Source organism: Solea senegalensis, linkage group LG19 (genome assembly GCF_019176455.1).
Source record: "Solea senegalensis isolate Sse05_10M linkage group LG19, IFAPA_SoseM_1, whole genome shotgun sequence".
In the NCBI taxonomy this organism is placed as follows: Eukaryota; Metazoa; Chordata; class Actinopteri; order Pleuronectiformes; family Soleidae; genus Solea; species Solea senegalensis.
Window position 1 is genome coordinate 6,152,339 of NC_058038.1, and position 24,620 is coordinate 6,176,958.

The 24,620-nt window shown below is 42.5% G+C and overlaps 1 protein-coding gene across 2 annotated transcripts in view; it reads left to right on the forward strand.

Moving 5' to 3' along the window:
* The window catches only part of plcl5 (phospholipase C like 5), a 76,418-nt gene that overhangs the window by 42,589 nt on the left and 9,209 nt on the right, over positions 1 to 24,620 (forward strand). For both annotated transcript variants that reach the window (XR_006362231.1, XM_044050371.1), the window contains exons 2-4: positions 717 to 3,203; positions 8,530 to 8,733; positions 13,192 to 13,267. Coding sequence is in view for 1 of the 2 variants with exons in the window: in XM_044050371.1 (XP_043906306.1) it covers positions 717 to 3,203; positions 8,530 to 8,733; positions 13,192 to 13,267 (2,767 nt within the window). In the remaining variant the exon portion in view is untranslated. The remainder of the gene's footprint in view (positions 1 to 716; positions 3,204 to 8,529; positions 8,734 to 13,191; positions 13,268 to 24,620) is intronic.

The following is a 24,620-nucleotide window of genomic DNA, read 5'->3' on the forward strand; positions in this document are numbered from 1 at the left end:
TATCAAAGTATGTTGCACACGTGAGGTTACCCACAGGATGAATATTCACCAGGAATTGTTTTTCAGTTTTAAATTTTAAGTTTCCTAACTTTGAATGAGAGATAAAAACATTGTGACTTCAGCCAGGACAGCATTTTAAGTTTTGTACCATATTAATACAGTCCTGTAAAAAGGAACAGGCGTCATGCTGTACTATGATTAGTCTCAAGGAAACACCTTAGCAGTCCACACAGGATGTTATGCTATTTTAAATATGAGCAGAATATTCAGATAAGCCATTGTGCATTTTAAGTGGACATGTAATTATCTCTAAGGTCAATGGCCTGCCATGAATATATTATGAAAAAATAAAGATAGATTCTACCATTTAAACATTTAAATGTCAAAGAAGACTTCACCTGCCTATCCACCAAGGTAATGCTAATGATAATAATATAATGATAATACATAGGTAACCTTTTCAAAGCAATGTTACAAAGAAACCCCATTAAAGATTAATAAATTTTTTTAATCTGTTTATCTTTGAGGTTACATTTATATGTTCAGATTTAATATTTTGGTGAAAAGCTCCACTGTAATGAAAGGTCAAACGCTGTCTTTGATCTCTTCCCTTTTTCCTACATTGACATTGTTCTCACTACTGTTTTCCTTACAGTTCTTTAATCAAGAAATATTTCTCTACTCCAACCCTCCCCCATCCCATTTTGTTTCCCCAGGATGGTTCCAAACAGAGGCAGGTGAGGAAAAAGACAGTGTCTTTCAGCACAATGCCAAGTGACCGGAAGATCAACAGCACAGCTGCTTGCATGGCCTTCATGATGGAGGGTTGTGAGATGAAGAAGGTGCGCTCCAACTCACGCATGTACAACCGATACTTCCTGCTGGACCCAGATATGCACTGGCTCCGCTGGGAGCCATCCAAGAAAGACTCAGAGAAGGCCAAACTGGAGATCAAGAGCATTAAGGAGGTCCGTTTGGGAAAGAAAACTCCTGTTTTGCGCAGCAATGGTCTCTCAGACCAGTTCCCTGATGAGTGCGCCTTCTCAATCATCTATGGGGATAACTATGAGTCATTAGACCTTGTAGCCAGTACTGCAGATGTTGTCAGCACCTGGGTGATGGGCCTGCGGTATTTGGTGTCTTATGGCCGGCACACTGTTGACATGGCGGAGCCCAGCCAACCAAGTCTACGAACATCATGGATTGGCTCAGTGTTTGAGCTAGCAGATTCAGAAAAGGAAGGACACATAGATTTGTTTAGGGCCACCCAGATAATCAAGGGGCTCAACCCTGGAATGAAAGAGTCAAGGATAGAGTTGAAGTTCAAGGAACTCCAGAAAGCTAAAGACCAATATGGAGAGGCAATAAACATGGACACCTTTGTGGAGGCCTATTGTGAGCTCTGCACACGGCCAGAAATTTTCTTTCTACTGGTGCAGTTCTCCAGTAATAAGGAGTATCTGGACAGTAAAGATTTAATGTTATTCGTAGAGGTGGAGCAGGGTGTAGAAGGTGTAACGGAGGACATGTGCAGTGATATTGTTCATAAGTTTGAGCCATCCGCTGAAGGTAGGGAAAGGGGATACCTCTCCATTGACGGCTTTACACATTACCTCCTCTCCTCTGAATGCCACATCTTTGACCCACAGCACAAACGTGTGTGCCAGGACATGACCCAGCCTTTGTCCCACTACTACATCAACTCCTCACATAATGCCTCCCTTCTGGAAGACCATTTCTGGGGTTCGTCAGACATCAGCAGCTACATTCGAGCTCTGAAGATGGGCTGTCGCAGCATTGAGGTCATTGTTTGGGATGGCCCTGATAATGAGCCAGTGGTATATGTGGGTAGTTCTGTTGCGTCACAGCTAGCTTTCTCTAAAGTCCTTGACATTATAAACCAATATGCTTTTGAGAGCTCTGAGTATCCCCTGATTCTCTGTGTGGTGACCCACTGCTGCATCCCACAGCAGAGGGTCATGGCACAACATATAAAAAAGATTCTTGGCGACAAGCTGTATGTGAATCCCCCAAACAAAGAGGAAAATTACCTACCTTCCCCTGAGAAACTCAAAGGAAAAATCCTCCTTAAGGGTAAGAAGCTTCCACCCAATTGCGTAGATCCTGAGGGAGATGTGACAGATGAAGAGGAGGGTTTGGAAATGTCCCGAAGATTTGGATCTGATGAAAAGGACCAACTAAATGGCTTAGGCTTCAAGAGACTCAGACTGTGCAGGGAGATCTCTGATCTTGTTTCTCTCTGCAAATCAATACAGTTCAGGGACTTTGAGTTCTCTAAAAGGGACCAAAAACACTGGGAGATTTGCTCCTTCAATGAGGTAGATGCAAACAGGTTTGCCAATGAGTTCCCAGAGGAATTTGTCTGTTACAACAAGCGCTTTCTCTCAAGGGTTTATCCCACACCTATGAGAATTGATGCCAGTAACATGAACCCGCAGGATTTCTGGAAGTGTGGCTGCCAGATTGTGGCCATGAACTACCAAACCCCAGGCTTGATGATGGATCTCAACCTTGGCTGGTTCAGGCAGAATGGAAACTGTGGGTATGTTTTGCGGCCAGCCATTATGAGAGAGGAGGTGTCCTACTTCAGTGCCAATGCACGGGACTCCCTGCCAGGGGTTTCTGCACAGCTTCTTCACATCAAGGTCATCAGTGGGCAGAATCTGCCCAAACCTCGTGGCTCTGCTGCTAAGGGTGATGTGGTGGAGCCCTACATATATGTGGAGATCCATGGCATCCCAGCTGACTGTGCTGAGCAAAGAACCAAGACTGTGTCCCAGAATGGCGACAATCCTATTTTTGATGAAAGTTTTGAATTCCAGATCAACTTACCAGAATTAGCAGTACTGCGCTTTGTGGTGCTCGATGATGACTACATTGGAGATGAGTTCATTGGGCAGTACACCATCCCATTTGAGTGCCTACAGCCAGGCTATAGACATGTTCCCCTACAATCTCTTACAGGAGAGTTCCTACTCAATACCACCCTGTTCGTCCATGTAGCCATCACCAACAGGCGGGGTGGAGGGAAGGCACATAAGAGGGGACTGTCTGTCAGAAAGGGTAGGAAGGCCCGAGAGTACACCACCACCAAGACCACAGGGATCAAAGTAGTAGACGAGCTGTTTAGAGCATCCACTCAGCCCCTGAGGGAGGCCACAGACCTTCGAGAGAATGTGCAGGTAAGGTTTTGCAGATGTATGTGACAAAACTACTGCTGATATTTATTTGAGTCGCACTGGGTTAGTTAGATGGGACTCCCCTTGTGTTCAGAATTACTGACACCTTATTCCTTCATTTCTGTCTTTTTCCATTTTTTGTGGTATTTCATGATGTTCATGTGTGGTGTACAACTTGTCACAGATCACTCTTTGATTGGTGCGTTTGTGATCCAAAACTTCTAAGTTCTAATGTAAAATAAGCCTTTTGCACCAGTTTAAACGGCACTATGTTTTGTTTTCAAACTGATGGAAGTGTTCCTCATCAGACTCATTACATTTGCCATAGTGGAGAGGGGCATGTCGCTAATTGTTCTTTATTAATTTATTGAACAGAACAGCAATAAAGTGACATTGCTGTACAATTACAAGCTTTATGAAAAGTGTAATCATTAATGAGGTACAATTACTGCTCAGGGGAAAGGACTCAGTTGCTAGGCACTTAGTGCATGACTTGAAAACTCCTCAAATGAAAGATTAGTAACCATGGAGTATGTTTGGCTGATTACGAGTTGAAGTCTTTCAGTGCAGTTTCTTATTTTGCTGTGATGACTGAAGCTAGGGTCCAAACGTTTTTGCTATTTGCTCACCCTACAAATTACAACACGGGAAGAGCCAGTGAGCCTTTAACTCATCATGCGTTGTATTAGTGGCTGTCAGTTTTGAGTGGGAAGCTTAGAGCTGATTTTACTGAGTTGTTTTCACAATATAAATAATCTTGTCATGTACCATGTAAACGTTCTACTTAAGAAATAATTGTCAAAAATTTTTTTGTTTTAATGTGTTTATGAGTCCCTGAATAAGGACGCATAGAGGCTTAACAAGAGCAAACATGAAATGTTGGTGCCTAAAGATATTAAGTTCGTGTTCCACACTGTTTTATTTGCCAAGGTCATAAATTCCAGTCTAATGGAACAGCAAACAAAAGGCCAGGTCGAAAGAAATATGCACAGATGTGATCGTGTGGCATGTTGTCGTGCATTTCTAAGTTGTAGAAACAGGTGTGTTCTGAAAGCAAACGTCATTTTCGTCTCCAACGCCCCATATGTAAAGAAATGTGTTTGTGTTCTGATGATAACATTCATTCATCATCAAGTGTTGAATCTGCAGACAAATCATATACAGTTAATTTTTATAAAACTAAAAGTCAACCTAAGTTTACTCACAGGTAAGGCCCGTGTCAGAGTCATATTTAAATATTGTGGCTTTGAATCATTTGGCCTTCATAGAACAATGTCAGTGGATTGACAGATAATTGAATTAACCTGATCAAAAGCCCTGTCGCAGAAACCACCCCATCCTCAGGTTTGAAATGGAAATGTGTCTTTTTGAAAAGCAAAGATAAAAGTTGTTGAAATAAATGAGAGGTGAAGTTGAGACAAAGGCGGAATAAGGCCTTAGCCTTTTAAATGTGAAACGTACACAGATGTCAATGCCTTGCAGAGAGCCCAGTTGTGTGGAGCCTGTTGCCATGGCTCCACAGAGGGGAACAAGAGGGCTGGTGGCCAGCAACTTGCAAGGTGGCAACCAGTCTGTAAGCGTCTGGAAGCCAACTTTAAATATCAGCGTGAGAGAGACACGTCTTTTGTGTGTCCTCACAGTGATTATATTGAGCCAGAATTTGTCCTAACAACTCAAGCAAGACATGCACGCACATAACCGCAGATACACGACTCTTTCAAGCACTTCTAAGATTCCTTTTATCCTTGATCAGCAAAGCTTCCAGGTGGCCCACTTTGAATAACTAGAAAGAGATGTCTCTTTGACCATTTAAAACACTGGGGACATCCATGGACATTAAATAGAGGGCAGATATGATAGGTTGTCGTACTTCACATGAATCTGGGCAGCGAATCAATTATTTCTATGGGAGACTTAAATAAAGCAATTTCCTGCCCCTTGTGAAATGTTGTTGGGGCAGGAGGAGAGCTGCCCACCTGGAATTACTTTTTATTTGCTGAAATGTGAGTGTGCCATCACAGGCCCATTGACCACCACTCAATGCTGAAGAGAGTTAGGCAGAGGAGAGAGTTACACAGATAAAAATCAGAAAGAGAGAGAGAGAGAGAGGGAGGGGACATAAAGAAACAAAAGCAGTGTTGTAAATGGACACAGAGCTCTCATTTGGGAATGCTAGAGGGGGAGGAAAGAGGGGGAAGGAGTAATTAAAAACACAAGCCTCTCATTGGCTTTTGTAACACCATGGTTTGAAACAGTGTGGCTTTTATAGCATGACAATTATTGAAAAACATTTACGCATGTGGTCCCTTACACACATGCGTGCAATTATACAAGGCATAATGAATGCTAATAACTTCAGCTTAGACCACACTGAGAGATAAACCCATACATGCTTACAGTTCACACACGGTCATCGCCACACACTGGTTGTTCAATCCAAAGCCCGAGAGCTCTTCTCCTTTCACCATTGTTGTGTGTTTCTCCACGGCCCAGAGGTGTAGGTGAGGTTCAGCATACAGATGCGGACTGTGTCCCCCGGCCTATCTCCTGATCTGCAGGAAGGTCGGCCCCCACAGCGTCACCCCATCCTCTCAGGTAGAGCGTGGTGTAGCCTGCAGAGACAGCTGGTTCCCACACTGCACGGTGTGTGGAAGGATTTACAACCAACAGTGGCTCGTTCTCTTTCCTTTATTTCCTTAGTCATGTTCAGGGATGGGAATTAAAAAAAAAAAAAAGATATTAAATTGAGAGCCACAAGGTAGTGTAGTGGTTAGCACTCTTGCCTTTGCAGCAAGAAACAAGGGTCAGTATAAGGGCCTTTCTGCATGGAGTTTGCAGGTTACTCCCCGTGTGTGCATGGGTTTTCTCCAGGTTCTCCGCTTTCTTCCCAGAGTCCAGATTAGGCAAATTGGACACTCTAAATTGGACGTAGCTGTGAGAGTTGATGGGTACACACAGGGGTGTACCCTGCCTTTAACCCCTATGTCAGCTGGACTGACATAGGGCACTCCTCATGTGGAGGGTCAAGCGGTAGAAAATGGATGGATGGATGGACTGGTATTAAATTGATACCTAGAATATTAAGTGATATATGTTGATAAACCTGTTTCAATCAGCGTCTGGACTAGGCTGTCTGATTGTTTACTCTCCATCTGTCATGGCAGAAAAGTGCTCAAAAGGTTGGATTCACTTTGCTAAATTTAGCATTATATGTAAACGTGTGTTTGCAAGTAAACGGGGTATCACTAGCATCCTTGCAAAACAAGGCAAAGCTAATGTTACTGCTGTTCCTAATAGAACTGCAGTTTTCACTGTGCAGACAGAAGGTCTGCCCTCTAGTGTTGATGTGAGAAGTAGCTCTCCACTGTAAAGGTATCCCTCACAACATCACCAAGTATCTGTATTGATAAGCAGTATTGGTATCAGTGTCATTTTTAGTAATGATACTCATGTTCTTTCCTCATTTTTCATCTCTTAATCTCTTTCATGCTCTGTTCACTACCCCTTATCACACATACTCTTCTTATGTTTTAGCAGTTCAGTCTCAGCTCCTGCTTGCGCCGCTTCTCTTTCACTGTCCCTTCCTTTTCTCTCACACCATTTTTTTTTCCTCACACTTTTTTTCCTTGCTGTCCCTTAACCGACCAAAGTGATGTGTTGCTATGAAGACAAAATGCTTAAAATGCCATTCTTGAGAGACAGTCGCCGTGTTGCTGGAGCAGCAGACTGTGAATCCGCACAGTTGGACTGGAAACTGGGTCAGCAAAGGTGACGAGTGAGCCGGAGGGAGAGGAAGTGACACTGGCAGCATAGTCCAAATTAAATTTTAGAGTTGAGGCTGATAAACTGCTGTTGAACGTGGTGATGCTACACTCAATCAAGTCATCAAGTTGATTTGGTCAGTGAGGAGTTGGTGGGGGGAGTATTACTGACTAGATTACAATGCAAAGTGTGAGGTTATATGTACCTTTTACATTAAGAGTTATGTTAATTTTCTTACACATTTGCGTTGGTTTTCCTTTTAGGTAATATGGCTTCCTCCCACAGACTCACATACTCTAGAGTGGTCTTAGGTCCATTAGAAACAATAAATTGTCCATTAAATGTGAGTTCAGCTATGTTGACCAGTGTCTGCTGAGATCACTTCCTGTTTTTCCCGCTTTATCATAAGTATAAGCTGTGAAGATACTGGATGGATGATTGATAATAATAATACAGTTTACAGTTAAATCATAAACAACTTGAATACAGAATATTTATATTTATGTATATTTTTTAAGGTGGATAAAACTCGTCATGAGCTCAGAGATAAAGCCTGTGTCCAGCTTTATATCAATACGTATCTGGTACATGAGGACATAGCCAAAAAATACTGAGGCATAATAATTAAGCCCTAAATTGCAGTGATGACAGCGATGCAGAGACCTGACCGAACGAGAGTAAACGCTAAAGAAAAAACACGTTGGAAATGTGACAAGAAAAAAAAACGAGACAAAATGCTGGCAGATTTATTCGCCGCTCCTCGTTATTTGACAGATGATTTCCTCCAAAGTGATTCATAAACTCTACAAATAAACACACACTTCACCATGTGGCGCAGAGGAGCTCAAGGTTTGAATCACTAACCTTGTGATAAGTGGTGGATTTACGAATGAACAGCAGCGGCCCCTGATAAAACGTATGATTTGCTATCGGTGCTACTCTACTGTCAAGGCTCCAACCCTGACTTCTCCTTCTTGTCTTTTGCGTAATTTACCTCTCGCTCACTGGGTTTTGTTTGTCCGTGATTTTTATCACCACCAGACTGTGGCATGATTATTTATTTTATGATTTTTTTTTATTGTTTTTACTTGCTAACATTGTTTGGGGAAAAACATTGTCAGGATTGTTATATAAATAAGGCTTCTATTGTTGCTATTGTTACAGTCGACATGTTATTATAGAGCAGCATTGAATAGAAATGTTGTCGTCTTTAACATAAATATTTGTAGTAGTGACCTAGATATGAAGATTTCACATATGAAGGAGAAAACTTGAAAGTTAACTTATGGGAAACAGATTTTTGCAGATTTTTGTCTCCTTCACAAAACACTTGCTAGTATTTTATCTTGTTCGTGGTCTGATGGTTGAATTATCAGCGCTCTGTTTAGATCTCCTCACTCAAGGTCCTTCCATTATAAACCTGATGATTTGACAATGACCTAGTTAGTCCTACCAGGAGTTGATTGTTGCTTATAGATCTATGTAGTTATAAAGAAAAATATAACATTTATTGTTCAGAATGATTGCATTTTTTCCCACACGTCCCACACTGTTGTTTTCTTCCCAGAATGCCTTGGTGTCCTTCAAGGAACTGTGTGGCCTGACCCCGGCGGCCAACATGAAGCAGTGTATCCTCACAGTGTCTACATGGCTGATGAACAGTGAGCGGTCACTGAGGGTCACGGTGGACCTGAGCGAGGCCTACCCCACCATGGAGGCTCAGGGTCCGGTTCCGGAGCTGCTGCGCAAAGTGCTCAACGCCTATGACATGGTGAATAATCCACATGCACATGTACCAGAAATGCAATGGTTTCATACTGAAACCTGAATAGTTGTTGTGGCTAAATCTGAATGTTTGTGTCAAACGTGCATTTTTTGCTGTGTGGAAATATGAGTTAGTGCAGGACACGCCTTATCTCAGCTGGTCGTGGGAGCACAGAGGGGTCAGACGCACAGGCTGGCAAAGAAATGTCTCTCTGTTTGCAAGAACAACATTATGCCTGACTGTACAGATGAGTCTACTGTCAGCGTATCTCTGTGTGTGTCAAGTGCTAGTGACTGAGAGAGAAAGAAGAGACACGCTCCCCTCCCCTCGTGCAATAAGATAATCACCACGTCAGGGCAAATATGGATGTTTTCATTAATAAATGAAGTTGCTCTAAAGTAAACCCTGTCTGTTTCACTCACCGAGCGTTGTTAGTCCATGTCTCCTCACGGCAGCACTGCTCATCTGAATGAGGGAAACTTGGGTGGGAGTTACCTGGCTAAAGAAGATGGAGTTCACAGTCGGATAATGGCGGAGAATAGATTTATGCTTGTTGTTCTCTATGTTGTGAATAAGTAGAGAAATCCTGCACTTTAGACTTTTCACAGATGTTTTGTTTTCTTCAGTTAGACGGATATCGTGATTGTCTCGCAATATTGATTGTCACAGAATCATTGTACCCTCATATTATTGGTATTGTGAACCATGTGTCGCGTTTTATATGGTATCGTGAGGTACCCTGTGATTCCCAACGCGGGTGATCCGTAATAATTTTGTGGAATTTTTGTGTCTGCAAATTAGCTGTGAAACTACTGCTGGTCAGACAACAGCTTCCTGCAGCTGAGAAATGTGCACAAATTCATCCTCAAACCAGGACTGAATGTAGTTTCTGTGCAGTGAGGACTGTTCAAATCTGTTCTCATTGTGATCAGAGTGAGACGTTAGCAAATGAGGAAATGCTTCCAAAGATAGGGAATTGGAAACAAGTGAGCAGGTGTTTTGGGAAACAAGAAAGTCTGAGGACATCTGGTGAAGCATGACAGAAGACCAGAGGTCAGCATGTCCAGTGTGTGGCATCTAAGAGCGTTTGTTGGCGGAAATAAACCACAAGCGTGTTTGACTAAGTGCATAATTGCTATGAAATCAGTCCTTTTTTTGAGTCCTTGGTGTGGTCGCCATCTTGTGCCATCATGTTTCTACAGTCGCCGTAACCGATAGACCAGCTGCCTTTTACATTTTGAAACTTAAGCGTACTTTACAAACATAGAAGAGATGCCTCCTTTCTGGTACGCGAAGGCCACCATAGTTCCCTAGTCACTAATTCTTATCGAGGTTGTGACGGTAATGCAGGGTCAGGCATGAGGCAGGAAACAAAGTGTGCGGTCTTGATAAGAGTTTTGAATCATCCCTCTGTGCAAACGATGGTTAGATTTAAGATTTTAAGTTTGAGAATGGCTGGTGAAGGCAATCGCACCTCACAGTGCACAACATTGCACTACTTAAGGTTCAGATAAACAAAGCATTCAGGCTCCGAGGTTTGATATCAGAGGTTTGTGGTGATGTGATAAGCACTTCCTGCACTCGGCAGATTTTCATAGGTGCTGCTCCTACCAAAATGAAAAAGAAAAGCAGATGTTTATCTCGCTCCCTTAATGGTACAGTAGATGGCTGAGGTTTCACACTGCTGGGTGTGTTTGACACGGAATTTCAACGAGGCCCAAACCGCATATTTGACCAGTCAGTCTGTCAAGCTGCAACTGCTCATTGTATAATTTCACGTGTCCTTCTTCATCCTGCCTCCTCCGCTATAACAACACTGTATGTCTCACCACTTGACATTGGCACAGCCCAAAAAGAGGGTTTGAAGAACTCTGCCTGTAATTAGTTATCACCCGCGGTGTCTACTCCCCCTCATCCTGCTGCTTGTGAAGCTCAGTGGGAGCTGGTGAAGTGGGTCTCTCACGAGTGAGGAACAAGGTTGTCTAGTTTATGCTGCTGTGCTCATGTTATCTGCTGGGGTTTTTTTTTTTTCCTTTTTTTTTCCTGCTGACATAAGCAGTGACGCAGCGTGCAGCACCAAAACTGAGCTACTTTGGCTTTTACGAGGCCCAAATCAAGCAGGGGGCTTCCTGGTGATGTCAGAGCTACTCTCACGCTCCATTCCACAACATGTTTTCCTCAGACAAGGTGAAAGAAGCCTAGATGATCATATTTAAGTCTTTTTGAGACATAAAATACCCTCGTTACCTGATTGGATGCTTGTTATTTGTATAACAAGCAGTTTTTGCTAAGCTATTTTAAATTCATTTTCTTTTTCTTTTTTTAAATATGCAGTTTATTTATCCTATTTTTTTTAATTATTTCATTTAATTATTAATTATTATATTAATTCAACCACACATATGGGCTATGACCTTGAGCTGATCATATAGTAGCTAAAGCAAACTGTGACTGTCATTCTAAAGATCAGTGTGTGCATGTAAACACGTGTCGACGCTGCATGTTTCCATTCGTTCTTACCCATTTACCCAAAATGCTTCATAAGCCATTGTTTGTGTGTGTTAACATTCAGTTTGATGTATAATTATAATAAATTATACTTGGGCTTCTTTTGTCAACTCAACATTTTGTGCACCAACAGGAAGTAATCTAGCTTCAAGACCCAGTCGCATGCAATCATTTCCATTTAACTTTCGCTATGGCTACAACTCTCAGTGATGATAATGCTTTCGTCACACATTGCTCACATCAATAAGTTCTTGGAAGTGTGGGCTGATCGGGTGTGTTTGACACATCGCCTTTGTGAAAGGGACTGTCCAAACTGAGCTCACGCTCTGCACTGTCACCACTTCTCATTAGGACTGCAGAACAAGAAAAGGCATGCACACGCACACACCCACAATATGAGAGTCAACTTCCTGTCTCCCTGCTAACAGGAGTGTGAAACTTCATTATCTTCCTCCTCACTGCTGCAAGGCAGCTCGAGCCGTTTCACCCCAGCCTGTGGGATGATGTTTCCGGCTCAGGCAACACCACGCTGTGATGGTCAGTTGCAAAAGTGGAGGTGAAAATAGGCGCCTGCATCTGTCCTTGTGGTAACACTATACAGTACAAGTATTCCACTTTCACTGCCAAGCTCACAGTTTTCAATACAAAACGTGCGCCAGAACCCGTTTGGAACGTGTTTGTTCAGAATCAGATCGTCTTACGTGATTTTCGTATTCCCATAGCAGCATCCACATTAAAACCACTTGAAGCTCAGCTTCATCTGTTCTCTATGGGGCACAGAATAGTTTTATTTCACTGCGGTGAGCTTGACGGTGATTGGACAAATGCGGCATGATAGTCACTTCCAGGGAAGCTCAGCTTCTCTGGGAGTCAATGGAGCGGTCGCTGGGCTTCTGCATGGTGTTTGGAGGAAAAGTCTGGCGGGTGGAGTCAGTTTTTGATTGACAGCATTGCACAAACATACACAACAGTGCAGCTTTTTCTGCCTCAGTCCTGTATGGATTTTGCAAGCAAAGTCTGGAGACAAATAGCCGGTCTTTGTGTGTTATTTGCTCGGCGATATGGACCATTGTCATTTTGTACATGTACACTGTGAATAAAAACGCTGTTACATAATTATTGAGTTTCTTGTTCTAGTTGGTTCGTTTGCTGAATTTATGAATAAATAACTGGGCCTGAAATGAGCTTCCCCCGTTTTCAAAGACCAGCAGCCGCCACTGCTCTTAACAGATTCAGACATAATACATGTACACATGTTCATGTATATAAACAAACAGATTTTACACGGGTCAGGTTATTGCTGTGTAGTTTGTATGTCCATAACAAATGGTGCAGTGAGCGTGGGGATGCTGGAATAAATCATTTATAAGGAGTCTCTCCACATACATAAGTGATTGAATGGGCTTATATTGAGATTATATGTACAGTGTATAAATTCAGTTAAATTAGATTAGTAGAGTCCAGTGTACTCCACATGCTCAGACCAATAAATTCTCCATTTTTACAGGCTTATAAAGTTGAACACGGCGAAACTGAATTAACTGCCTGCTTACAATTTAACTTTTCCCATGATTGCAATATGAAGTTCACTTGTTCTTTCATGCCAAATGAAAAGGAAATCCCAACAATGTTTTCCACCCACACGCGGTTAATTGGAAAATATCCACTTCTTCCGACGACGATGATGATGTGTCCCGCAGTTAAAGTAATCAGATGAACACATTTACATAAGAGCTCATTGGGTTGAGGCTTTATTGTTAATGTACACAAACAAAAGCCCCGGCTGCTGAAAGGGTTGAATCGGTTGAAGGTTACAGCCTCACTTTCATTTTTTTCCCTAAATGTTTCATTTTGCTCCTTTTTTTTTTATAACTATATGAAGTTCCCATGTGCCTCATCCCAGCTCTGCATGACTGCTAAGATGCAAAACTAACTCCATGTATCTTTGTCTTCTAGATGATCCAAACCACCAGGACGCTAATCGAGTCAGCTGATGTGGTCTACTCCAAGCTCACACAAGCACAACGTGCAGGTATACTACATTACAGGAACGTGCCAAAGTTCTTATAGCTGCAACACCTGGAGACAATTTCCTTGCTATCAGCTTGAGATGATTCTGGGTTGTTTTTGTTTTTTTCAAATGTAGAAAGAGCAGCACACAATAGACTCTGCAGTGAGAGAGAGAGATGACTCACAACTCAAGGCCAAGCTTTGTGTTAGTCAAATGGAATTATGTCACTTGCTGTCATTTCTTCATATTTTAGTCCGGAAAAATCAGATCATAAGACACAAAACTAAATAAATTCTGATTTGGAGAGGACTATTTTCAGCTCCTCTGTTTTGATGAAAAACCGTATGATTCACACACTATTAGACCTTGCGTCCTCTTATCTAATAGAATTAGTGCAGTGTGTTCACTCCAGCAGCATCTCCGTCGACAGCAGCTGTTGATAGATCGGGTCATTATCAATGAGTTTTCACCATATTGTTATCATGTCATTGAAAAGGTGAAGAAAAAAGAAAAAGGAAAAATAAATCTGGCAGCCACGCAGACAAAGAGCTGCGGGAGGAAGAGGACATCGAGCATAAACGTCCTTTGAGAGGGAGAGAAATGAAACGAAAGGGGAGGGATGACAAAACACAGAGAAGGGGGGTGAACCTAAAGTATCTTTGTTAGAATTGTGTTTTTCAGAAGAGAGAATAAAATTGACCTTAATAAGCTCATTAGGAGACAAATGGCTTTAAATGAAGAACTCAAGTGGCCGATCTTCACTGGCCTATTTGACATTCAGCACTAATTGCCTCTCATTTGTTTTGCTTCTTCACCACTCAGCAGTTAATCCGGTGAAAAACCCCCTGTTTAAATAGAAGCACGTTGGACATCTCCATTGTAACGTGTGAGTGAATGGGTGTGATGACTGCCAACACTGTCGTGTAAAGCAGCCTTGAGTGGTCATCGAGAAAACCAGAAAAGTGCAATAAAAGATACAGACCATACGTTCAGTACACGGTTGTCTCACAACAAGAAGGTGCTGGGTTTGCATGTTCTCTCCATGTCTGCATGGGTTTCCTCTGGGCTCTCTGGGCTCATGGGTTTCCTCTGGGCTTTCCTCCCACCATCAAAATGAATGAATGAATGAATGTTAGCATGTTAGACACATTCTGTCAGGTTGGTCCCTTGTGGCTCAGTCGCAGCGGCTCTGATCAAACCCTCCGTCTGACCTTGTTGTGCAATTTCAGTTGCAGTTATGACATTAAGGATCCTTTATTGTCCGTGATTGGTCTTGATGGCCAATCACAGCTTCCCTTCCCTCTATCCGCTCCGTGTGACTCTCTGTAGCTGTGTTATGAGTCTCAATGTCGTCTGGCAACGTTGCTGTGCTGCACACAGGAAGTGATTTATATGTACGCCATGTCTGACAGAGGCAAGGTCGAAACACAGCGGCATCGTCGCGCTGGTTAATCAAGATGGCTGCAAACGGTTGGAGTTATTATTGCTACTATGTAGTAGAGGGGTGGTGGGGGTGTGGTCATGTACACGTGTCGTTTACAGTAACATAAGTCATGCACTTGCAGTTTAAGTTAAGACAGAATGGTGCAAATAGAAAACAATAGAAGAAATACCATGTAAAGTATCTTAAAACAGCAGTGTTGGGCACGTTACTGCCCGCCACCATTTAACTTTACATTTAAGTTGTATGCTCAATTACTGAATATTAAATGTCTTTAATGAATGAAATGGACACTCAATAGAATAAGTTATTAACAGAAAACATTGTACACTAAACTACACTATTTTAATGTTGCTGTGGGACGATCCATCACATTTAATATATTATTATAGATATTTGAATTACTATGTCGCCCTATGTCAGCTGAGATTGGCACAGCGACCCCCGCTGATAATAGTAGACCAATGAAATACAACTGATGTTTTAGAGCTTTTGATATGTATACTGTTTACATTCTCTATGAGGTACTCCCAGTTTCCTTAGCCAATCATCATGACTTGCACGGCTGTGAGAGTTTGGCTGGATGAAAACAGCTTCCGCGAGCTTAATTATAGTAACGCGCTGCATTTTATTGTCAAACAGTAATTAGTTCAATTATTCCATTACCGGAAAAAATAAAGCCGTTTATTTTAACACCAGCTAATGTAGGTCTTTTGTTGTTTGATTGCGAGACCCCTAATGGCAGCAATTACATACTGTGCTTTTAAATGAACGTTTTATAAAGTTTATATGTTTGTATAATTTTGGGCAGAAACCCGGGAAGCCATTTTTACTTTGTGCATGCAGATGAATCCAAAGTAAACTTGGGAGATTTGCTCTCTGGCACATGGCAGCCCAGTATCCTGAGGCTGATAAGCCAATTTAAGTCCACTATGCCCACATGCCCAGCACAACAAGCCCGAGCTGATATTTGTGCTGTGCAGTTACCAGGGGTGTGTTTTCAATGGCTTAACTGTCCCTGGGCTGCACGGTTCCCGCGCTCAGAGCTGAAGGCATCTTCAAAGGCGATGATTGGGGAAGTTTAGCTGAAACCTCACACGACCAAAGGCTGATGCTTAACTCACTGCTGCTGCCAGGGGAAGACTTTATTTCTCCAAAAACAAACAAAAATAAAAAGGAAGTTACAGTGAGAAAATCAGCTTTGTTTTGTGATAATTCGACTACTTTTCAAAGGGCTTCATAAGACTTTTCTGGAGACGTGAGCGCACTGTAATCCTTGGAATCTAATTAAAGTGAAAACATGGAAGTTCCTTCATTGGCAGTTATGAGATTACCACATGAGAGCAGGATTATGTAAGAATGATGGATACAATGAGGCTGAGGGCTGGAGCGACAGCGCTGAGGGGCCTCAGCTGCATGCCAAACATAGCACTTCCCCATATCGCCTACTCCCACTCCTCTGCCCCCGGCACTAACACACATGCCTCAATCTAAGCCACCAAACACTCTGTATATATATACATACACACATGATTCTGTGTCTTTTCAGTCGTGCATCCAGACATTAACTGCATTTTAAATTAGTGAACGCAAGAGATCACGTCACGTCGTCTCACTGCAGATTGCCGGACAACACCGATGACCAAATTCCAATTTATGAGAGGAAGAGGAGCAGTGGATTCTGACCTATTGCTGATTGCATATTACCTATTTAAATTAGTGTTAACCTTGTTGGCCAGTGGGAATGTATGGTCTGAATTAATAGTAGCTCAGAATGCACCACAGCAGTTCCTCACATTATTTAAAGGTGTGAAATGCAAAAACCTGGGAGGGAAGGAGGTAGGGAGGGAGGGAAGGAGGGAGCCGGCAAAGCAAACAGGATCGTGATAACAACCACACGCACATGTGTGTCGGCCATGCTAACAAGAAAACAGGCTTGTAACGTTATGTATGCATCAGATTATGTACAAGTCCAAGAGGAAAAAAGCTTTCTTCTTCAATATAACTGGAGGATTTGAACAACTTTGTGTCACTGCTGAGCAACTTGCTGCATTAAAATTCAACATGTATGTATGTGTATATATATACATATATACATATATATATTTGTGTGAGTCCAGCATTTCCAGCGGGGAGGACGAGAAACGTTCCTTATTTCATCCCACTTCCTTTCAAACACTGAATCATTATTAATTAGTTTATTTCAAGGCATGTTCTTGTTATTTTGCTGCATGTGCGTATGTTTCATTTTACTATTTTGTCATATTTGAAGTAATGTAAACCTCTTAAATGCAGCAGTCCGACCACTTTTCAAAATGGAGGCTCATTAACAACACACGGCGGAGGACGGAGTGTTACGTCACTCTGTGATAACTCCTGCTCTCTTCTGTATCGTTACATTATGTGATTTCTGTTTCATTACATCTTTGAAAGCTGAGTGTGGCATGTTGAACCTTTTTAAAAATGTGTAACATGTTAAGATTTCTGAAGAAAACATAAATGTTTATCTATGTTTGCTGTGCATGAATTGTGCTTTTCATAGAGATATATAGAGGAAATATAGGAAATTATAATGACGCCTGACACAAGACTTTTAAATATGCCATATTAATCTGTTCTCAGCTTAAATGCACTAATTATTTTTCCAATATTATTTCCGACACTCCTGTACTGCTCCTCTGCTCAGCGTGCTCTTTGTCCTCTCCATCTGCTTCCTGTCTCATCAGGTGTCGGTGGCACACGCACACACGCACACACGCACACACTGTAGCTTTAACAGGATAATTGACTGCATATTTTAAAGTGAGTACATCTGACCGTGTTATTTTAATAGTGCATTTTAATTTATCGTGCGGTGTAGTGCCTTAAACAAAATCACCGAGTTGCTGGAGAGCATGAATTATTCATTGTGGCAGTGATATAACTTGACCTTCACGTCGCTGAACGTGTGACAAATGGAAAGGTCAAGAGGTCGGAGGTAAGCCACTCCAATTTAATACTACATCCACGAGTCAGAAAGCCCTAAAAAAAATTATGCACCATTTCACATGGAGGAGGCTTTCTTTCTGTCGTCTTTGTGTTGTTTCGCCCGTAAACAGGCTGAACTCGTTGCTCCGCAATCAAACACTGTCATCGCTCTGCCGGGTCGGAAGGCATGAATTTATTTTGATAGACTGACAAAGCACTGAATGTGCCCATCAGAAGATGTCTCATAAGCCACATGACTTCCCACAGGCTGATAATAACAATGGCAACTGCTACTGAAAACCAAGAAGTCAGAGACGGTGGATTTACAAGGAATTAAAGGTTTTGTCTCCGGCGATGTGGAAGACAAAAGGTATAATTTTGGCTTAATGGCTGTGTGAGAAGTAAGGGGGGGAGGGCAGGTACTGTTAGATGATGGGTTGTCAGAGAATGTGCGATTGCATGGGTAACTTTGTCCATTACATTATTACATTCAAGCCATTGTCAAATGAGTTGACTGCAGATTAAAGCTCCGGTATGTAAACCCCTCCTTTAGTGTCAAAGACAAAGATAGTTTTTCAGTGGTTGTGATCGAGAGCTGACAAACTGAGCTTCTGCAGTGACGCAGTGACAGAGATGATGTTGTCGTGTGACACACACACACACGTGAGTCAGGACCAAGTAACGCAGTGACGTCCAGGGGAGACCGGATTTATATTTCAATGCTCGATCAGAATCAGAATCTGCTGTTTATCACGGATGATAATCACCTCGCGTGATTTCCGTATTCCTGTAGCAGACTCCGCATTAAAACCACTTGAAGCTCAGCTTCAACTCTTCTCTTTTTTCACTGCGGTGACCTCGACGGTGATTGGACAAATGCGGCATAACCCTCACTTCCATGGAAGCGCAGCTTCTCTGGGAGTCAATGGAGCAGTGGGCGGGGCAGCTACATCCTCACGCTGCACACAGGAAGTGATTTATTTAATGTAAAGACCGACAGAGTGTGAGTAGAGTAGAGTGAAGTCTACTGCAGTCATTCATCAGGTTGACGGGATAAATGCTGCAAAACAGCGTCAGAGTCAGACGCCATCGCCAATAGTTACGCACTGCAGCTTTAAGGCACTTGATTAAATCAGACACTTTTTGCCCTCGCCGCTAACATAGTTCTCACTGTGCTGGGCTCATCAGCTGAATGCTGTTGTTGTGACAAAGCCGTAATCACAATGACACGCAGGCTGCAATCAGGATTGAGCAACCTGACTTAACCTTGTGCCTTTTAATTTTTTAATCCCAGCAAAACGAAGTGACTTGGCACATTGGGCGTCACAATAATGGTCACAAGAACGGACAGTTTTGAGCCGCTGTGGTTGTTGTTTCCCAGCAGCCCCACCTCTGTCGCCTCTCTCCTTCCTGTGTTCAGTTTATGCCAGGTCATTATTGCAGCTAATCAGTTTGATTTGGGCTGTGAAGCTGACGTGTTGATGAGGATGGAGAGGTGCTTGATGGTCCCCCCTGGGCACTATTGATGGCTCCGCATCACACACACCGCTAATGGGGGACCAGACGGACAGCTGGGATACACACTCTGGCACATCCAGATGCGACCACCGTGTTAAATGTGTCTCTGTGTGTACAGTATACTCTTATGAGTCTGCATGCAAATCTAATCTGTGAACTCCCACTCCGTCTCCTAACCAGCCTCTGCTGCCCTGGATGTCATAACTTAGTGGATTTCCTTCAGTGAGCTCGTCTGTCATCAGGAAGACTGATTTTCCGATGCCATTATAGAGGATACGGTGCCTGAGAGACAACTCTGGAGTTAATTAAGCCATTTATACAACATCTCTGTGCTTCTGAGCGTCTCTTTTGTTTTCGTCTGAGTCTGTGAGGCATTCATTGGTCTGGCTTGACAACAGCATTGACAATACTAAAGGTCCAGTGTGTGAGAATTGGTGACATCTAATGGTGTCACCCTGGCTTGTCCCTTTGGGCTGCTACAGAAGGTCAAGCTCAAGGTCGCCCCTGTTTCCCAAAGTGCTGTGCATGCTTAAATAAAGCCAAAATGTTTCCTGCACCCACATCAAATAAGTATAAGTAAATATCAAGCACAACTGGGACTAAAAGCCAAATAAGAACATTGGAGTTGGAACTCTGGGCAGCTCACACAAAGGTTTCTCTCAGATACTTGATTAATGTTCTTAAGTTACTAGAAGTTTTTTATTATTATTCTTCTTATTATTATTAATAATAAGAAGAATAATAAGAATAATTAAGTCAATATTTGATGTACTCATTTGTATTAACTGCTTCCTCGATTGTCAACTATTTTGATAATTAATATTAATCGGATTGAGTAGTTTTGTTTTTTTAAGCTGCCTGATTTGTTTAGCGTTTCAAATGTTAATATTTTCTGCTTTATTTGCTCCATATAACAACGACAATCGAGAATATAATCAACAGACAAATTGATTGTGAAGATATTGGTTATTTTGTTGCAGTTAATTCACTTTCTGCCAATAAATTATACCCAGTGGATCTTTAAAGAAGGCTCGGGGAACAGGCTGTCTCTCTCGGCAAGCGCAACCGTACTTATTAATGCAGAGCTTCTCTGGCTGACAACTGTGCTGGCTTGATTTGTGGCCACACCGTTCCATTTCCGTGGAAATCCAGGGGATAAAAACATGTCCCTCTCTTTGTCTCAGAGTTACTGTTGTCCCAGCCTCTTCAGCAGCTGGAAAATCTCTCTCTGTGTATTTTCAGTCGTGATATTGTGTGCAGGCTTTGCAGTGTGTATGACTCGACACTAATGAAACGCTGATGTGATTGTTTCTCTCCCTCTCACCTCTTTGGCTTCATCATTTCTTTTCATCACATCCTCTTTGGAGATTCAGATTTTTCTCTGTCTCTCTCTCACACATGCTCTTTGTCCAGGCGTTATTTATTTGGAGCATAAGAGATGTTGCTGCAGCTCTCATTACAAAGGGGGAACCCTCTCTACTCTCTGCAGACTGTAAATCCAGACGGATGCTTTTGTCTGTGTATGTGTGTCTACTCTACTGTGACATAGTTTTGTCCCCCCTCAGTCTCTCTGTTGTTCAAAGCACTAAGTTTTCTCTTCCTTCAAGTCTGCTACAGGGGCCACATTCTGTTTATTGGCTCGGATTTCAAAGACTTTAAGTGACAGTAAAGAACAGCTACTGTGGGACTGTTAGAGGGAGGAAATGCTCGATAATTGGTAAATTAAATGCTTGAAGAGGCCGTATTGTGACAAGCCGCCACTAGCTAATTTCATCTCTTATTCGGCTCCGCGCCTGCCTCTCTCCCCAAGTCCTGTGATCAGAAACCACCGTGGCTCAGCTCTGCAGCAGCAGCAGCAACAACAGCCCATAAACTACACCAGATTACACGATCAAATCAACCCTGAGCTCTGCTAATACGACTGTGAGGCTCAGAAACAGAATAATGTTTCTGTATATTAATTTACGGAGGCCGTCGGTATGAACCGATGTTGAATGGCTTTGCCCACATCAACCTAATGCATACAACAACAACAAAGAAGAGAGAGAAAATGGCTGTGAGAGTAAGTAAGAATAAGAGAGAGATGAGAGAGAATGTTTACATCCTTTCTGGTATGTGAAGGCCACCGTCTCACCACTAGACTAATTATTGTACCTCTAAACTTTCTAACACAGAGCTCAGCGTACGGACGACACGTTTGCACAAACACACTTTGCACAATTACTGTAGTTACACGATGGTTTGTGAAGGCTGAGAAGTTGCACGTCAAAGCCAGAATTGGCCTGTTGTTGCACATTGAGAGACAAAGACTCGAAATTAATGTTATTGTAACTGCAGTGTTTTTCTAAATAAACCTTTTAGTTTTTCTTCACTGCCAGATATTGGAAGTTATTCTGGGAATAATGGGCAAAAGCACTTAGTTACAGGACATTTTCTGGTCCTTTTATGGTGAGATGAATCAAAAAAGTCCAGAGGGACATTTTGAGGGTTAGGTGTTAAAGGGTTAAAGGAGCTACAGCGACGGTAGAGAGAGTCGTCTTTCAGCTCAGAGGTTGTCGGTTCTAGCTCCGCTCGTCTACGTGCTGAAGTGTCCTTGGGCAAGAAACCTTACCCCACATTGCTCCTGATGGTTGTGCCGGCAGCGTGTGAATGAGGATGAAAGAGGAGTGGTAGAAAATGCGCTGCATGAAAGTGTGAGTGAACGGGGGAATGACAAAACTGTAGTGCACAGCAGCTTTGAGTGGTCATCAAGATTATAAAAGCACTACATAAGTACAGACCATTTACAGCGCCATTACGGCTTCTTTTTGCCCATTAAGTGTGGTGTGCGGTCGTCACAGAAAGCTCAAAATTGAACCTATAAGGTGCTGAATGGAATATTAAAGGGGACATATTATGCAAAATCAACTTTTTAACCATTTTAAAACTTATATTTGGGACTCTGTAGGCCCCACCAGTCGCCAAAGTGTGGAAAAAGAATACTCAGTCATGTTTTCGTGGTTCCCCTTAGTGTAAGTATAGGCGATAAAACACTCGATGTTGAATTCTCTGCGCTTATGACGGCAGCATGCGCATTTCACCGCGAATGTTACCGCCCCACCAGTAAGTTTACTTCGCGAGCTCCACCTTAGCTCCACCTTGTCCCAGCGAGAGTGCAGGCGAGGGAGGAAGAGCAGTATTATGTCAACGCGGAGGGACAAGTGTCCTGTTGGTGGCTGCACAGTGGAGCACAGTGTTTTACAGAGGATTTTATATATGAAGCTAATGTGCCGGATAAAGTCAGCAAACGTGTGTTCGCACCACTTCGGACTGCGGCCAGCGGTCGCCATATTTAGTCAGGGGATGTATTTCACCGACGTACAAACACACACATTGTTAAGAAAAGGTCACACAGAGCTCATAACTGACCATTCTGACACGTCCTAATTTAAAATATTTGTTCAGTACGTCCTCCATGACCGGAGCACAAACTCAGTCTGATACAGTCATATACAGCAGCTGTTTCAAGCGAGCTGCCTAAACTGTTGCTGTATGTGTGAGTGCTGTCACAGGAACAGACCTCCGACACATGGATACTCAGGGACAGCACCGCTGATCGCCAGCTCGCCGGAGCACCGGAGCTGGTCAGTGGTGGCGAGGTCTCCGGAGCACAGTCACCGGTCTGATACAGTAACATACAGCGGCAGTTTATTCAGCTCGCCGCGCGCCACTGGCGATCAGTGGTGCTGTTCATAAGTGTTTTTAACTGATTTACAGTTCGGCAGTGTTCGGCTCGATCCTTATGTAGGACGTCTCTTCCTGTGACGGCACTCTCGCTGTTTTCTGCGCACGCTGCCATGTTGATATTGTCAGAGAACTAGTGGAGGGAGGGGGAGACGAATAGAGCTGTAAAGCGCTGTAAAGAGGACAAATCAGAAACCCCCTGGAAGAAGTGGGTGTGTGTTTGTGTCTCATTTGCATATAAAGGGACCATGCACGAAAACCGAGCGTTCTGAAAGGGGCGGGTTTAGCAGGTTTATTGAACTACTATGATTCTTCATCCTTATGGTATTTTGACTAAAGCATGTCACTGACATGTTCATTAGGACACTAGGGAACTATTTTAATGGGGGAAATAGGGTATAATATGTCCCCTTTAAACCAATACGTTTTTAACATAACAAGTTTCCTTCACTCAAATTCAGCTATTGTATTAGGACATCATTATTATTATTATTATTATTATTCTTGTTATTAATAATTATTATTAAAGGATTGTTTTTTACAACAATTAAGGTGCTTCAAACTCAGTTGGCAGTTTGTTAGGTACACTTCCACTGCAGGGAAACCCTGGTAGGAAGTGTGATCAGAGCAACCTCCTGACATCAACTCCCCAGACAGTGTTAGAGCCACACTGTTCACATGAGCTGATTTTTCTTCATTGAAAAAAAAGGGGGTATAATTTTTGCCGCGTGCTAAACCTGGTTGGTGTTGCTGAAGTAGTAGTCCTGCAAAAAAACAACAACAACAACAAAAACAACACCTGCACGACGATTTTTTTAATTCATTTTACAGGCTGCAGTTTGTGTTACTGTTCTACAGTAATTCTCATTTCCAAATTATTATCTGGATATTAACATCTGCTGCAGTATTACCTCCTTGCTACACATCGCCATGTTATCACAGCACAGTAATGTAACATGTCACCGTCTCTTTAGTTATGGAGCTCGCCCACATTGATTTAATGGTGCAGGCAGTTGTTTGCACCAACTAGTCACTGCAAAGAGGTGAGGACTCAACAGTGAGTTACCGCCAGTGCTGTAAATTACAGTGTATTATGTTTTGTCAATAGTCTGCAAGACAGTGAATCAAAGCTGGAGTTGCATGAGGTCAGTTGTCAGGGACAGACTGACAAAGAGGCAGAGACTTGCAGCTTTAGGTGGAGTGTGCTCTTGAAAGCCAGTGGATTAGTCATCATCTGCCCGGGATAAAGCAAGCCGGACCTATAGATGGATTAATTAGAGGTGTAATTGGTAATGCAGCGTTATTGAACGCCGTGACACTGACCCGAGGAGTGAGCTGTTTGTTTGTTGTGCAAAATGTGTCGCAGTGCAAAGTGAAAAAGGGATAAGAAGCAAACAAGAAACTGTTATGTTACTACATTTGTTATGGAGGTCATGATTGTGTTTCTGTCGCGTGAAATAAAAAATAAATAAATAAATGGAAAGTTATGGAGCAAGTTCATCATGATATGGATCGATGTTTAGCAGAAACACGTTTACAAATGCGTACACTATCAATTTGAACCTCTTCCATTTGGACGGAGGTTTACAGTCCGAAGATTTAAAAAGATAAAAAAGTGACATAAAAAATAAGTAACATTGCACCTTTGACACATACACTATTGATGCATTTATTTGTATTCTTGCGATATATTTTTGTTTTAATACTGGCCCAGTGGTTGCCATA